We start from the raw sequence: 15,174 nt of genomic DNA, 5'->3' as shown, positions 1-15,174 counted from the left end.
TGGCATGGAGCCTGCCAGATAATTGCACGGGTGAGTTTGCAGAAAGCCACAGCTCCTGAGCAGAATTAATCATTCGTCGCCCTGGGAAATAATTACAGGCGGTGGAGATGGTCTTGTTAGCAGTACAGTGCAGTGGGTGATGCACGACGCAACGCTCTGCCCTGGAGGCAGCCACATCACGGTGCGGGGCCGGGATGGACACTGGGACAGACACTGGGATGGACGCTGGGACAGACACCGTGACGGACACCAGGACGGGCAGGGGTGAAATCCATGGGCTGCCCCAGTCTCTGCCCCCTCCATACCCAACCCATGAGGTCACATCCTGCACCCAGCACTTTTGTGGCAAAAGGCTCAGGGCTGGGGGAAATGCAGAGTGCCTGCTCAGCAAGGAGTGTCCTCCATCCTAATTGGGAACAAATGTTCCCAGCCTGGCTGGGGTTTCCTTGCTGGCTCAGAGCAAATCTTCCAGGGCTGCCGCTCTGCCTGCCCCTTCCCAGGGCAGCTCTTGGTCCCTCCTGGACAGCGGCATCCATGGGGCAAAGCCCTTGGGACATCCAGCTCCTGGAAGGGGCAGGGGAGCAGGGAGACGAGCACGGCAGCAGCACGGCACAACCCTTATTAGACATCAGAGAATCCCCATCCCTGCCTGCAGCCCCTGAGATGTCAGGGACCTCCCAGCCCTTCCCATTGCGCCAGGGCCAGCCCCAGCAGCCAAGGGCATGAGAAGGGGTCCAGCCCCACAGTGACCCCATCCAGCAACCACAGCACCCAGCCACAGGCGGTCCCCAGCTGCATCCAGGCTGGAAGGGCCCCGATGCCCAGCTGTGCTTCCTCCTCCTTCTCCTCCTCCTCCTTCCCCCTCCAGCCCTGCTCGAAGTCACGTAGCAGTGCCTGCCGCGCACCCTGTGCCAGTCTCGCCAGCACCCCGCTGGGCCCCCACCCTGGGGTGTCACGCACCACTGGGGGCTGCAGGGCTGCGGCACCCTCAAACCTGCCATCCCCACAAGCCTCTGCTGCTGCCAAATGACGACGGGGACTGGGGGGGCACAGATATCCCCATCTCAGGGGATCCTGACCCTGAGCATCCCCCAGGGACATGGACATCCCCATCCTGAGAGGCTCCTGACCCCAAGCATCCCTCAGGGACATGGATGTCCCCACCCCAGGTGGATCCTGACCCCGAGCATCCCCCAGGGACATGGACATCCCCATCCTGAGAGGCTCCTGACCCCAAGCATCCCCCAGGGACATGGATGTACCTATCCCAAGTGACTCCCAAACCTGAGGACCCCGCAGAATGAAGGGATACACAGGCATCCCCACTGCGGGGTGCCCCCCCCCTCCAGCTCTGTCCCCAGCTTCCCCCAGGCAGGGAAGTGCTGGGACCCCTCTACATCCCTGGGGATCCCGAGTCCTCCCTGGACTGCAGGATTTGGGCTGTCCCACCAAGCCCTGGTGCTGGCTGAGGGAGAGGAGACGAGGCACAGTGAGGAAAGCCAAAGCAAAGGCATGAGGAGGAAGAAGGGAGAGAGGCCAGGGAGGAAGGAAACTCTCCCTCCCTGGGCATTTCCCGGCATAGCTGCAGGCACTGAGGGCCGCCTTGCGGCAGACACCAATATTGGGTGCCAGCCCTGGGACACCCAGCCACCCCATGGGCATCCAAAGGGAGAAGAAAGCTGGGAGGTGGTGAAAAAGCAGAGCAGCCAGGCAGTGGGGACAGCTGGCTCTGGAGCAGATGTGCTATGGAAACAAAGAGGAAGAGGAGGATGAAGGCACATGGCAAGGCTCCATCACCCTGCTGCCCAGAGCTCTGGGGACCTGGAGATGAATTACCTGACCTCAGCGCTCCCTGTGCTGCTTAATGGCATTTCAATCCTGGCTGCGAGAGGCAAACCAGAGCCGGGGCCAGGGAGCCAGACAGGATGTCTGGCCGGAGATGAGCCTGGAAGCCGATGCCTTTGGGGACCCCCAAGCCAGGGCATTCCCCCCTCCCCACCCGCCAGGCACTTGAGACGGACGCAGCAGCACCCAGGGGAAAACCCACTCCCTGCCACGCGAAGAGGGGGCTGGGACCCCTGTTATTGCTGCTCCCAGATGTGGGGGCTTGGGGGCCCCACGAGCTCCTGGATGGTGCAAGGCTGGAAGGAGCCTGGGGACAGATCTGGGTGGCTCTGGGTGGCCTTTGCCAGCAGAGGGGACTGTTGCTTGTCTGTCCAGAGGAGCTTGCCTGGAGCCTGCCCAGTGGGACAGCTTGGGAGGGGACATTTACTCTTTTCCTCCTTGTCCTGGCCAGAACAGAGCAAGGACCCTCCCGTGGGAAAACCGCCGTCTCTCCAGGAGAGGGAGGACCAGGAGGGAAAGCTGGCAACAAGTCTCTCCCCAAATGATGTTTTCCTGCCTCTTTTGTTCACAGAAACCTCCCGAGTTTGAATTTTTAAACCTCCTCCCCTTGCCAGCCCGCTGCCCCCCCCCCCCAATAAATCAGCTTGGGGGAAAGAAAGAGAAAATAAAAAATAATAATCCCCAAACACTTCCCACAAAGCAATTCATAACCCCACCGTGACGGCTCGGACGTATGGGTGAAAGCTGTGAATGAAACCAAATGTTGAGTCGGCGCTTGCCAAGTTTCAGAGGCTGCCGGCGAAACCGGCAGCCAGCCGCAGCCGTGAGTCCCCGTTGGGCTCCCAGCTCCGCTTGGCGCCTCCTGCCACGCACATCTGGAAAGAAAGAAGATTGCAGCTGGACACAGCTGGATGCAGCACCCCAAGGGGGGGTGGCCAGGATAATGCCCTATGCCCCCTGCCACCCACCCTGAGGAGGTTTTCCATGTGTAAAGGGATGCCCGTATGACTGGATCCAGAGCACCGGCTCAGCTGTCACTTGTGCCGAGCCCAAAACTGCCCTGGCCACCGAGCAGCACCGGTGTCCCCGGTGCAGCCATCCCGTCCCCGGGACTGTGAGACCCTCAACGGGCTCCATTTGGGTGCCCTTGGGCCCAGGTTCCAGAGCAGCATGGGGCTGGCGAGCCTCCACAGAGGGATGCCTGCTGCCTCAAAGACCGGCATCTGCCAACCCACCCTTGGACATCTCCCAGCCTCCATGCCGAGCCCCACAGCAGCCCTCCAGCACCCCGGCATGGCTTTCAGGCTTTGTGGGGAGGATTTTCCCAGCCAAGCCATCCCGGGGAGGTGGGGGGGGGAGATCCAACCCCTCAAGCCACCCTCCCAAAGTGCAAAGAAACACCTTGCCCTTCCCAAGGGCTGGGAAATCACGGTGGTGGTTGCTGGAGCAGGGCTCAGCCCTCCCGCAGCTGGCATCGAGCCCACATGGGCTGGAGCTGGCCTGGCTGCGGAAGAGTTAAGCCCCGCTGCTCGCCTGGGTCTCAGGGGCCTCCCACTCGACTGGCGTGGAGTATGAATAGCTGCGCTCCCCTCCACTCCCAGCCACTCGCTTCCCTCCCTGCCTTCCCTCTCCTCCAGAGCCCCGGCATCCTCTCCGGCATCCTCTCCGGCATCCTCTCCGGCATCCTCTGGCAGCGCCGATGCTAAGCACGGAAAGTTTTGTGGGGGCGAGAGCCCTTGGTGAGGAGTCGCTGCAGATGTGGGACCTCAACAAGCGGCTGGAGGCGTACCTGGCCCGCGTGAAATTCCTGGAGGAAGAAAACGAGGTGCTGCGAGCCGAAATCCAGAGTGCCAAGGGTAGCCCAGCTGGGGACTCGTGGCGGGCAAAGTATGAGGAGGAGCTGCGAGCCCTGCGGGATGCGCTGGATCATGCCTTCAGGGAGAAGTGCACAGCTGAGCTGGCCAGGGACAACCTCTATGAGGAGGTTCAGCAGGTGAAAAGCAGGTGCCAGAAGGAGCAGGCAGCCCGAGAAGAAGCCAAGAAGCAGCTGTCCTTGAGCAGGAAGGAGCTGGAGGAGGAGAGGAGAGCGCAGATCTGGCTGAAGGAGAGAGCCGTGCAGCTGGAGAAGGAGGTGGAAGCCTTGCTGGAGGTGCACGAGGAGGAGAAAGCGGGGCTAGACCAGGAGATCGCAAGCTTCTCGCAGAGCCTGGAGAGCTTCCGCTGTGCACCGGTGGCTTTCCAGCCAGTGGAAGTGGAGGACTACTCCAAGAGGCTCTCAGAAATCTGGAAAGGGGCGGTGGAGACCTACAAGACAGAGGTGTCGCAGCTGGAGACTTCCCTCTGCCAAGCCAAGGAGAACCTCTGGAAAGCAGTGGAGGACAACCAGCAGAGCCAGCTGCAGCTGCAGCACCTGGAGAAGGACCTGGCGGGGCTCAAAGCACGGAAGGAGATGCTGGAGGAGAGCCTGGCCCGGCAGTGGCAGGAACAGCGTGGGGAGGCAGAGAAGTTCCAGGTGGGTGAAGGTGGTGGGGAAGCGCCAGTCCCCTAGGGAGGAGGAGAACGGTGTGCTGTGGGTGCCTGGGGGGATGCTCAGGGCACCCACCCCCTGCAAAGGGACAGGGGAGATGGATAGGAGGAGGCAAGATGGAGGGAGCAAACCCCAGGGCAGGGATGGATGGTGGCCCTGGGTAAGTTACAGATGGACAGGAAGCTTGGGGGTGGTGGTAGAAGAAGAGCAGAGCAGCTCAGGGACATCCTTGTCCCCACCACAACAGGGACCCGGGAGCCCCCCACTGCAAGGGACCAGCACCCAGACACTGGGTCCTCCCCCACCACCCTGCCTGGGGCTGCTGCTCCACGTCCTGCTGGCCTCCAGAGCCAGGGTCTCAGAGGAACAGCACCCCCTGCCCACTGCCCTCCCCCCCCCCAGTGCTGGGTGCAGGCAGTGGGGTACAGGCAGCGGGGGCGTTGTGGGGAGGATAAACTCTGACCGACTTTGCTGCAGCTGCAACCCTGCAGTTGCAACCCAACAGCTGCAAAAGTAATTCAGCAGAGGGAGGTGGCGGCGGGGGGGAGGGGGGGGGGGGGGTGGCCGTGGAACGGGGCTGGAAATGCCAGGGGCAGCGTGGACACTGCCCGGGAAAGGGTCCCTCTTTGTTTCAGGTCTGGGGACGGCATGGGTGCCATGGAGCAGAGGGTGCCACCGCCTCGGTCGCTCACCCAAAAGATGCTTCTTTCCCACACTGGTGTCTTGCAATCCTGAATCCCCCCGGTCTTTCCTCCCACTTCTGGCAGCTGTCTCCCCCTCACTTTTCAGCCCTGCTCCTCTCCTCACCCCCCTCCCTCCCCATCCTCAGCCCCCCCTCCCTGTGCTAAAATCGAGCACCCAGGACCCCTCTCCCTGCAGCATCCCGAAGGGTGCTGGGTGGAAACGAGAGCCACCCACGTGGTCCCACATCTGGCAGGGTTCAGGCAGGGTTCAAGCAGGGCTGAGGTGTCCCTGACCCCCCCCCCCCCCCCATGCTGCCTGCAGCTGGCGATGGAGGCCCTGGAGCAGGAGAAGCAGACCCTGCGGGTGCAGATCGCCCAAGTGCTGGAGGACAGGCAGCAGCTCATGCACCTCAAGATGTCCCTCAGCCTGGAAGTGGCAACCTACAGGTGAGGTCCCCGATGGGGACAGGGCTGGGGACCAGCCGCTTCCCCCCAACATACCCATGTGCAGGGTGCTGGCGCCAAACCCTGCGCCGTAGTGGGCACGGGGAGGGTCTCAGGCACAGGAGGAGTCTCGGGTACAAGGGAGGTCTTGGGCATAAGGGGGGTCTTGCGTAGGGGCAGGCCCGCGCCCCTCTTCCAGCCTTTCCAGATGGCCCCAGACAAAGGCAGGCTGCCAGGGGACTGGGGGGACAATTAGCATGAGAATAGGAACTGTCCCTGGCTGAGCCGAGGGGCCTCCCCGGCAGACCATGATGTCACCCAGCATGGACACTAATCCTGGGGATGGGGGGATGGGAGGGGAGATAGGAGCAAGGGGGGTTGCTCTGACCCCCCCCCCAACCCCAGTACTTCCGCCAAGCAAAACCATCCATAACCCCTTTGTGCCTCAGTTTACCTGCAAAGCAGCTGCCGTAGCTGAGTGGGGTGTGCTGGAGTGCACAGGGAGCAGCTCAGCTCTCACTGTGGTGCAGTCACACACACCCCCACGCCGCAGCACCCACCCAGTAGCACCCACCCCACTCCTCTCCTTGCAGGACACTGCTGGAAGCAGAGAGCACCCGCTTGCAAATGCCAGCTGGGGAATACAAGATGGCCAATGGCTTGCGAGGTAAGGGAGCACCGGCACCAGCCCCGGAACCGCTGCCGCGTCACCCCGGGGGGAGTTGGGGGGGATGAGGGGATGAGGCTGAATATAGACACAAGCATTTTCCTGGCAGCGGTTGCTCAGCCGAGATAGGAAGGTGCGAACAGCGGCCGGGGGGCTCCTGGCACGGGGCTTGCAGCCGCCGTGGTGCAGATAAGGGCTTATCTGCTTCTTTGCCTCTTTTTTTCATTCCTGCCCCGCATGGGGAGGGCAGGAGCAGATCCACATGCCCAGTGGGACTGCAGGCTGTTGTAACAAGCTGAGCAATTTACTTTTTCCTCCCAAAAAATAACAAGGAAAGCCCGTCAACTGCACACTCCCCCCCAGCAGCAGGAGATGACTGCGGCTGCAGCGGGGCAGAGCATTACTGTCCCTGCATGATGCCAAATCCCCTGGGAGCATCGGCATCGGCTGCACTCGAGGGAGGAATTTCCCACTTTCCGTGAAGGGGCTGTTTAAAAATAGGACAGGGGACAGCGGGCAGCAAGAGGCACCCAGGCAGCAAAGGAGGGATGGGGGAGCCACACGAGCAGGTTTTCAGCACGCTCATTGCGCTCCCCCTCGCTCTTTGCAGATCTCAAGCTGGAGGTGAGCAGCGGTGGCAAGCTGGCACCGGTGAGCACCGAGGCCAGGCGGCTGCTGCCCCGGGACCACCGTGCCAGCCCCTCCGTCTTCCCCAGGGCAGAGGGGAGGGGGCAGCCAGCAAAAGCCCAAAGTGACACCCTGACACCCAAAAGCCAGAGCCCTGGTGCCAGGGAGCTCCAGAAAATCAGCTCAGTCCTCCATGCCACAGCACTGCAGGCTGCCGGCACGGCCAGAGAGCCAGGCACCTCTGGCTGCCCCGTGCCAAGCTCCTCGCAGCCCGGCAAAGCTGCCCATCCTCTCTCCCCAGAGCCCGCCAGCCCCGTGCCACCAGAGCCGGGGAGCCCGGGGGGAGAGGGTCCTGCCTGGCCAGGGGGAGACGGTGGTGAGATGAGCCAAGGGAAGGAGCATCCTCCACCTGGAGCTGTGGCGGAGGCCCACGATGCCAGCATCGAGCCCCCGGGAACAGCGCCTGCCCGCAGCCTGCAGTACCCAGCCCAGCTGGTCAGCGAGGCGCTGGAGGATGCTCTCAAGGAAATGCAAGATGATGCTCAGCCCAAAGAAGAACCCATGCTCAGCGCTGTGTGGGCGCCCCAGGATGCCCGTGTCTCTAGCCCCGTTCCACCCATAGAGGCTTGTGGAGGGGCTGTTGCAGAGGGGGCCGGGGAAAGGCAAGACCCCACCGAGGGTGCCAGGGATAGTGAATCCCCCGAAGCAGAGGAGAGGGCTGGGGAAGCCGTGCTCCAGGGGCTGGGTGTGGAGACCAGTGCCCTGTGGGACAGAGCTGCATCCCCACCAGGACTGCATCCCTGTGGCACGGCTTCTTCCCTAAGTGCCGCAGCGAGCCGGGAAGAGATGGGACCGTGGGAGGAGGAGATGCCCACTGTGCTGAGCCCAAGGGAACCAGAAGCGGTGACCCAGGAAGAGGATGCAAGTGGCCCTGGCCAGATGGGGAGCAGCTGGGAAGAGCCAGAGCGAGGGGAGGATGAGGCAGAGGCCCCAAGCACAGAGGCATCGCACCCCTCGGAGGACAAGGGGGAGAGGGGACCCCACAGCCCCTGCGGGGAGGACGGTGATTTCCAGGTCAAAGGAATAGATGCGCAAGGAGGGAAGTCCCCGCAAAGGGAAGTCAAAGCTGCTCATGCTGTCCTCGTGGAAAGCCACCCAATTTTGCCCATGGAAAGTCACCTGGAAGAGGACCTTGTTGATGGAGACCAGGAAAAGTTTGAGCATCAGGAAATGCCCGTGTATGAGACAGATCTCACTGCAGAGGAGGAAAGCAGGCAGGAGGCATGCCCAGAGCAGGAGCCCTCAAGCATCCATGAGGCCATCCCAGCAGAAGAGGCTTCACTGGGGGCTGAAGAAGATGCCGTGGGAGGGGAGGACCCAGGCAGAGCAAAAGATGGTGAGGGAGAAAAGGGAGAGGCTGGCGGGGAGGCTCTGGGAGGAGAAGACCCCCGGGCAGGAGAGGCTGTGGGACCTGAAACCCTGGGGCAGGAGAGCGGAGCCCGGGAGGAGCCTGGGGACCTGCAGGAAAATAGCTTTGCAGAAGAGGTGCGGGAGCAGGAGGAGCTGGAGCCGGAGCTGGAGCCAGAGCCGGAGCCAGGAGAGCAGCCCTGGGGCAGGGGTGATGATGGCAGTGGCCAAAAGGCCCATCCAGAGGACTGGGAGGTGACAGCAGAGGACACAGAGGGGGCTCTGGGGACAGAAAAGCCAGCATGGGTAGATGACAGCCCGACAAGCGCAGGAGGGCTGGAAAGTGAGGAGACAGACAGCATGTTACCGGCAGAGCTGGAGGAAACCCAGGAAGATGATGAAGATGCCGAGAGCCAGGGTATGAGCCAGCAGCAGCCACCGCTGGAGGCTGAGCCAGGCCCGGAGCTGGCAAGGGATGAGCAGGAGGGCACTGCAGGGCAACCTGCCCAGGCACCTGCAGATGTCCCTGGGCAAGGGGACAGCCAGGAGCCGGCCGAGGCTCCGGAGGAGCCATGGGAGGTGCAGGATGAAGATGCTGACGATGAGATCAGCTCAGAGCTGGGACAGCCAGAAAGCAGCAGCACTGGCCCTATGGCACTTCAGCAGGCACCAGGTGATGGCGCGGAGACTGGTGAGTCGGCGGAGGAGGATGGCGGGCAATTGGGAGAGCTGGAGCAGGCACTGGGGACAGGCAGGAGCGTGGAGCTGGAGGACACACTGCCGGACAGCACACCCTTGCACCTCTATGAAGGAGAGATGCTGGCTATGGTTGCATCCAGCCAAAACCCACCAGAGATTGAGGAGACCACAGAGACAGCCTCTGCATCTGAAATAGCTCCAGAGGATGAAGGATGGCTGGAAGGGAGGCACAAGCCACCAACTCCCACCATGCCAGAGAGCTGCGAAGAGGAGGCAGGGATGGAGGTAGCCCCTGTGGCAGAGGGTGCCGAGGAGGAGGAAGGCTATTTCATTGTCTCTGCTCCCAACCAAGAGGTGTCCAGCTCAGAGGAACCTGAGATCTCCGAGGACTTTGAAGAAATTAAAGTTGAAGCAACCGAAGCAGGCAAAGATGATCTGGAAGCTCTTGGAGAAGCGTCTCTGGTGCCAGAGGACGAAGGGCACTTTGAGGCATTTATTGGTGAAGCAGATGAAGACATGAAGATGCCCATAGAAGAACCTGAGATGCCAAAGGATGAGGATGAGGACGATGCTGGGGGTTTTACTGCCAAGCTGGAGGAAGGCCCAGCTGTGCCTGAAGCAGATCTTGGCTCGCCTGGGGACATGGGGCTGTTAGCAGGAGGCAGTGATGAGCCAGCCCAGGGTTCCACAGGCTCTGGCACGCGTGAGGAACCAGGGCTCTCGGAGGGTTTGGCTGCTGAATCAGATGGGGAGCTCAATGGCACGGTGGAGCTGGAGAGCAATGCTGGCAGAGCTGAAACGCTCCCAGGCTGCAACCTGGGGCTGGTGGGGCAGGAGGAGGAGGAGGAGGAGGATGAGCCCAGCATGGCTCACCATGATGCAGCCGAGCCCATCCCTCCGGCAGGGCTCCAGGCTCACGCAATGCCAGTTTCTCCACTGCCTGACCAAGCGGAGCAGACATCGGATGAGCAACCATTTATGGAGGAGGAAGCATGGGATGGTGACAGCCTTCCCCCGGCCGGGGACAAGGAGCCTCCCAAGGCCAATCCACCTCGGCTGGGCTCCGCACCAGAGCAGGGAGGTTTTCCAGAGATTATTGAAGAAAGCCCAGGTGCAGCTGATCTCTCTGCAAAAGTGCCGGTGGACATCATGAAAGACTCAGATATTTTGGAAATAGTCGAGCAAGCCCTGGAGTTCAACCAGGAGCTGGTGATGGGGGTGAGGGCGGCTGAGGGTGGGCAGCGGGATCCTGGTGGGACTGAGCTCCCCCGGGATGCCGGGGAAGAATCCTCACCCGTCTTGTCCAGCGAGGAGGAGCCGACGGTGCAGGAGGCACCGGCAGATGTGGCACCGGGGATGGAGGGTCCGGTTCGGGCCGAGAATGGGCTGCACCGGGAGGCCAGCCTGGAGGACCTGGCCGAATTCACAGAGGAGATGCTGAATGGCATCGCCAGCATGCCACCGGCACAGGAGTTCCCCACAGAGACTGCAGACCCCACTGCAGTGATGCCACCACAGCCCCCTGCTCCTGGAGATGCCACTGCCGCCAAGCTGGCCGATGCCACCCCGCATAGCAAGCACAGCGGAGCTGACACCATCCCAGTACCGTCCACTTTGGGGGACAACGTCCTGTGCCTCACACCCGACCAGCCACCGGCGTGCCGGCTGAGAGCCGAGCAGGAGCCCTGGTCCTTGGCGGACGAGTGACGGTGGCAGTGGGGGACCCCTCTGGTAGCCCCCTCCCTGCCAAAACCCAGCACCCTCACTTCGCCCACCCACCCACCTAACGCTTCTCCATCTTCTTATGATTTTTAACACGTTTGTGTGGATTTTTTGCACCCCTTTTCAGAGTGAAGAACCACCAAGCTCAATTCCCCTCCCTAGCCCTCCAAATTCGCATGCTTGCTCCGGGAGCCCAGCCTCATTTTGTGCCCCCTCTGAGTGGGTTGCCATGGCTGTATTTAATTTAAACCCCGTTTCCCCCTTCCCTGTGATCTCCCCCCTTCAATCCCCCCAGTGCATCCACCCCAGGAAGCCCAGCTGGAGGCTGGGGACCCCCACATACTGCACCCCAGGGCCCAGCAACTTGGGGTGAGGGCACCCTGGGGTCCCCAGCCCCAACCCCCCGATGCTCGCGGGGCTGACCCACGCTGGATGTATTCGCTGCCTTGATGTTAATTTAATAAAGCCTTGTCCTCTCGCTCGGACCCACTGCAGCCTGGCTCTCCTCATTCCTGTGGCCAGGTGGCTCTGGCGGGATGGGAGGGGAGGGGGCAGCAGCCCCGGGGCAGGCCTGGGGGGGCAGGGAAGGGCACGGCTTGGGGAGGTTGCACTTTCAGACCGCTTTCCACCAGGAAAGTGTGCCTAGGGCCGTCCGTCAGCACGGGTTGGGGACAGGGTCCCCAGGGCAATGCTCACCCATCCCTGGGGCAATGCACCCCCCTGCGGCAATGCTGCTCCATCCCCAGGGCAATGTTCCCCGCCCCCCCCCCCCCCCCCCCCCCCCCCCGGCACAATGCTCCCCAATCCCCAAGGTGATGATCCCCCATCCCCAGGGTGATGATCCCCCATCCCCAGGGTGATGTACCCCCCTGGGGTGATGCTCCCCCATCCCCAGAGCCCCACAGATGCCACTCAGGGCTCGCTGCTGGCCAGGCATTTCCCCAACCTCCGCCTGAGCTGGCCAGCATGACTGGGATGGGATGCCAGCCTCCCATCCTCATGCCAGTGCCTTCAGTGATGAGCCAGCAAAACCAGCTGCTATTCCTGCCTGGATAGGGCAAGCTGCCCGTGGGGCAGTGTGCGGCTGCCCAGCCCGGGGAGCTGCTGGGTACCCCGAGCATCACAGCGAGGACCCCGTCACCCCGGCAGACGTGGCTTTGTCCCTTCTCCCAAAGGGTACTGGGCTTCGGGGGGGGGCTATGAGGAGCTGGGGGGGGGTGTGTGTCAATCTCCCCGTTGTGTGGCTGGGCGTGGGGATGGCGAGGGAAGAGCCGCATAAATTAGCCTCCGGCCAGAGAATGGGCTCATTTATGCCAGGCAAAGGGCTGAGTCACCCTGGGCAAGGGGACGAGGGGACCCGGGGGAGCCATGGCATCCCTGGGGACTGACAGCCTTGCACCCACGGGTGAGCTCAGCATCGCTCCTTGAGTGCTCGGGGACGGGCTGCCTGCCTGGCTGGCCCTGCTGCTCGCCCACGCACCAGATTTAGCCCAGTCATCCCTGTGCCAGCGCCTGGGGATGCTCGGAGCCAGGGACCGATAAGGACCCGACATTTATCTGCCTTCCTCCATGCGAAGCCCCCGGCCCCCTCCCCTGCCCAAAGGCGACGGTTTCCTTTTAAGGCTAAACTCCAACGGATCCAAACACCGTAATAAAAAAAAAAAAAAAAAACCTCTGATTAGTTTAATCAGGCACTGAGCCTGCGTTCAATCAGCCCTTGGCCCGAACGCACCCCTCCAGTGAGGCCTGGGCAGCATCAGCCCGTTGGCGGCTGATGGCAGCTCCAGTAACACCGCCCCCAAGACCCCCAGTGTCCCCCCGAGTGGTCCCCCGAAAGCAGGGCTCCCCAGACGCTGGGGTCCCCTGGCGAGGAGGGTGGTGGCAGGATGCTGCGGAGGAGATGACGGCAGGCAAGGAGCCTCGCAAGGCGGGGGGTGACATTCCTCCCGAAATTAATCCACATTCCAGCCAGTGCTGACAAAGCGATGAGGGGGGACAGATGGCGGGGGGGAGGGGGAGCCCCTTCCTTGCCCTGAGGAGGATGGGATGAGGCTGCCGAGGGCTGGGGGTCACCCGGTGGGGTGGGGATGACTGCTGGGTACTTTGCAAACCCCAGGAGCTGCAGCCTGGAGAGCAAAGCCCTGGCGATGCTCGTCTGCAGGCTGCAAGAAATGCACAAGCAAGTGTGCATCAGCGGGACCTAGTGTGTCCCCGACAGGACTGAGGTGTCCCCAGTGGGACCGAGCGTGCCCCTACGGCACCAAGTATGACACCGATGGGACCAAGCGTGTCCCCAGTGGGACCGAGCATGTCCCCGATAGGACTGTGTGTGTCCCCGATGGGACCGAGCATGTCCCCAGCTGGACCAAGTGTGCTTAATGGGACTGTGTGTGCCTGGGTCTCCCCATTCCCATCCCCAGCGTAGGGCTGCAGCTCGGACCCCCACCGGCTACACCCCCCCCCCAGACCAAAAGCCACCGGACTGACCTGGAGGCTGCTGGGCCCCTTGGGCAGCACCCACGGGTTCCACCCCGCCAGCCAAGCACATGCAATCTGATTTTAGGGACCACGCCACTTTCAGGGGCCGGAAAGAGAAGTGGAGGTGCCAACCAGCTTGCATGCTCGGACGGAAGCACTGTGTTGGTGCACACACGCGTGCAAAAGGACAGGCGGGTTGCAGGGGGTCCTGGGGGCCACAGTCATGGGGGGAGCTGCGTGGGGCTGTCTGGGTTGGTGCTTTAAGAGCCCCCCGGACCCCCTGCAGCCTGGCCCCCCGCCAGCCAGCTAAGAGTTTTGTTTCCTTTAAGGCTGGGCGAGAGGGGGATTTCAATGGAGCCCACACAAAAACTCCCTGTGGGGTGAGCCCGCGCCAGGATGGGGAGGGGGGGGAGGCAGGATGACCTCAGCGATGACTTCATTCCGCTCACAGCTCCCAAAAATCATGGGAACCTTATAAGGAAAGGACTAAAAATACAGCTGGAGGGGCACGGGCAGTCCCCGCTCCCCCTCCCCAAAATGAGCCCTTGGGGAAGCTAAATGCAGGCAAGCAGGAGCCACGCTGGGGCCACCGGGGTACAGGGATACATGGTGGGGGCAATCAATGGGGACACAAAAACCCCCACGGGAGAGGCGGGCCTGTCCCCCATGCAAGACCAGGGCAGGGATGTGGGCAGCGGGTGTCCCCCCAGCGAAGCATCGGCATCCCCAGACAGCACCGTCCCTTCCCACGACACCCCCAGAGACGTGCCGGGTTTGGGGGGGGTGGCTCACCCACCCCCTCGCCCGCCCTTCACCCAGGTCAGACACCCCCCAGAAATAGCTCCCGCCAGCTATAATAAGCTCTGCCCTGGTTTCAGGGGCTCGCCCAGCTGCTGGGTCATGACCCCCCCGGCAGCACCGACCCCAGTGCTGTGACAGCTGCTGCCAAATCGGGGTGGTGCAGATGCCTATGGCCAAGCCCCGCGGTGGGAGCCCCGCCGGGAATGTGCGCCTGCGGCCGTCCGTCAGCATCAGGGAGGCTGATGGGGTCCCTGGGGCGATGGTCCCCCATCCCCAGAGCGATTCACCCCACCCCGGGCTATGCTCCCCCATCTCTGGGGTAACGAATCCCCCCTTGAGACAATGCTCACCCGTCCCTGGGATGACGCACTCACCCCGGGGTGATGCACCCTCATTCCTGGGGCAATGCTCCCCTTGTCCCCCCCAGCTCCCACAGTCCCAGCCCACCACAGAACTGACCCCCATCCCCATGCCGTTACCTCCCCAAAACGCTCCTTTGCACCAAAATGGCTGGGGGAAGACAGGGGAAACGTGGCACACACGCACCCACCCACCACCAACCAGCACTCCAAGAGCCCCTTCCTCCTTCCCAGCCCCAGTAAACACAGCCCCAGCAGCATCGTGGACGGCCCCAACACCCGTAAACATGGCACAGGATGCGGCACGCAGCCTGCAGTCGGCCGACTGTCATTAAGCAGGGGCGTGGGGTAGGAGCAGTACAGGAAAAGGGCTGTGGCATGGGAAGTAGCCCAGCCGCCACCTGACACGTGCCTGCCAGCACCGTGCCTCAGTTTCCCTTCCCATCCAGCCTGCCACAGGCTAGCCACAAGTGGAAAGAGGCTGAGCCAACGATGGGGAGAGGGGAAGCCCCCCCACCCAGGGCACCCCACAACCCTGGGGCACCCAGCTGCACCCACCCCATGCAAGCCATGGGGCACCTGGGATGGGGAGCAGCGGGCACAGGAGGTGACTCACCCCCGGACACGGCAGACGGAGGAAACGCCGACAAAGCAGCTCCTTCCTCACGGCACAGCTGGTCCCCAGTATGCAGGTGGCACTGGGAAAAACAGGACTGTCCCCCACCCCAGGATTGCTGGGGTCAGATCCGAACCCCCGGGGCCAAACCTGCCATGGACAAATAGGGCTGAGCCCCCTTGGATCCAGACCTGGTGCCCACTGGAGATTTGGGGCACGGTGCCAGGCAAGGGTCACACCATTGGGGACAGGATGTGACCATGGCCAGCCCTGAGTCACTGCAAGCAGCTGATGCTGGA

General features: G+C 62.6%; 1 protein-coding gene across 1 annotated transcript; it reads left to right on the top strand.

The window, feature by feature from the left end:
- The first annotated feature begins 3,413 nt into the window (after positions 1-3,413).
- Positions 3,414-11,106, top strand: NES (nestin). Its single transcript, XM_030024299.2, has 4 exons — positions 3,414-4,357; positions 5,378-5,502; positions 6,093-6,166; positions 6,777-11,106. The coding sequence occupies exons 1-4, from the start codon at positions 3,545-3,547 to the stop codon at positions 10,604-10,606; spliced, it is 4,842 nt and encodes a 1,613-aa protein (XP_029880159.1). The 5' UTR covers positions 3,414-3,544; the 3' UTR covers positions 10,607-11,106.
- Positions 11,107-15,174: the final 4,068 nt, after the last annotated feature.

Source organism: Aquila chrysaetos, chromosome 9 (genome assembly GCF_900496995.4).
Source record: "Aquila chrysaetos chrysaetos chromosome 9, bAquChr1.4, whole genome shotgun sequence".
NCBI lineage: Eukaryota > Metazoa > Chordata > Aves > Accipitriformes > Accipitridae > Aquila > Aquila chrysaetos.
This window is presented reverse-complemented; position numbering and strand designations above follow the sequence as displayed.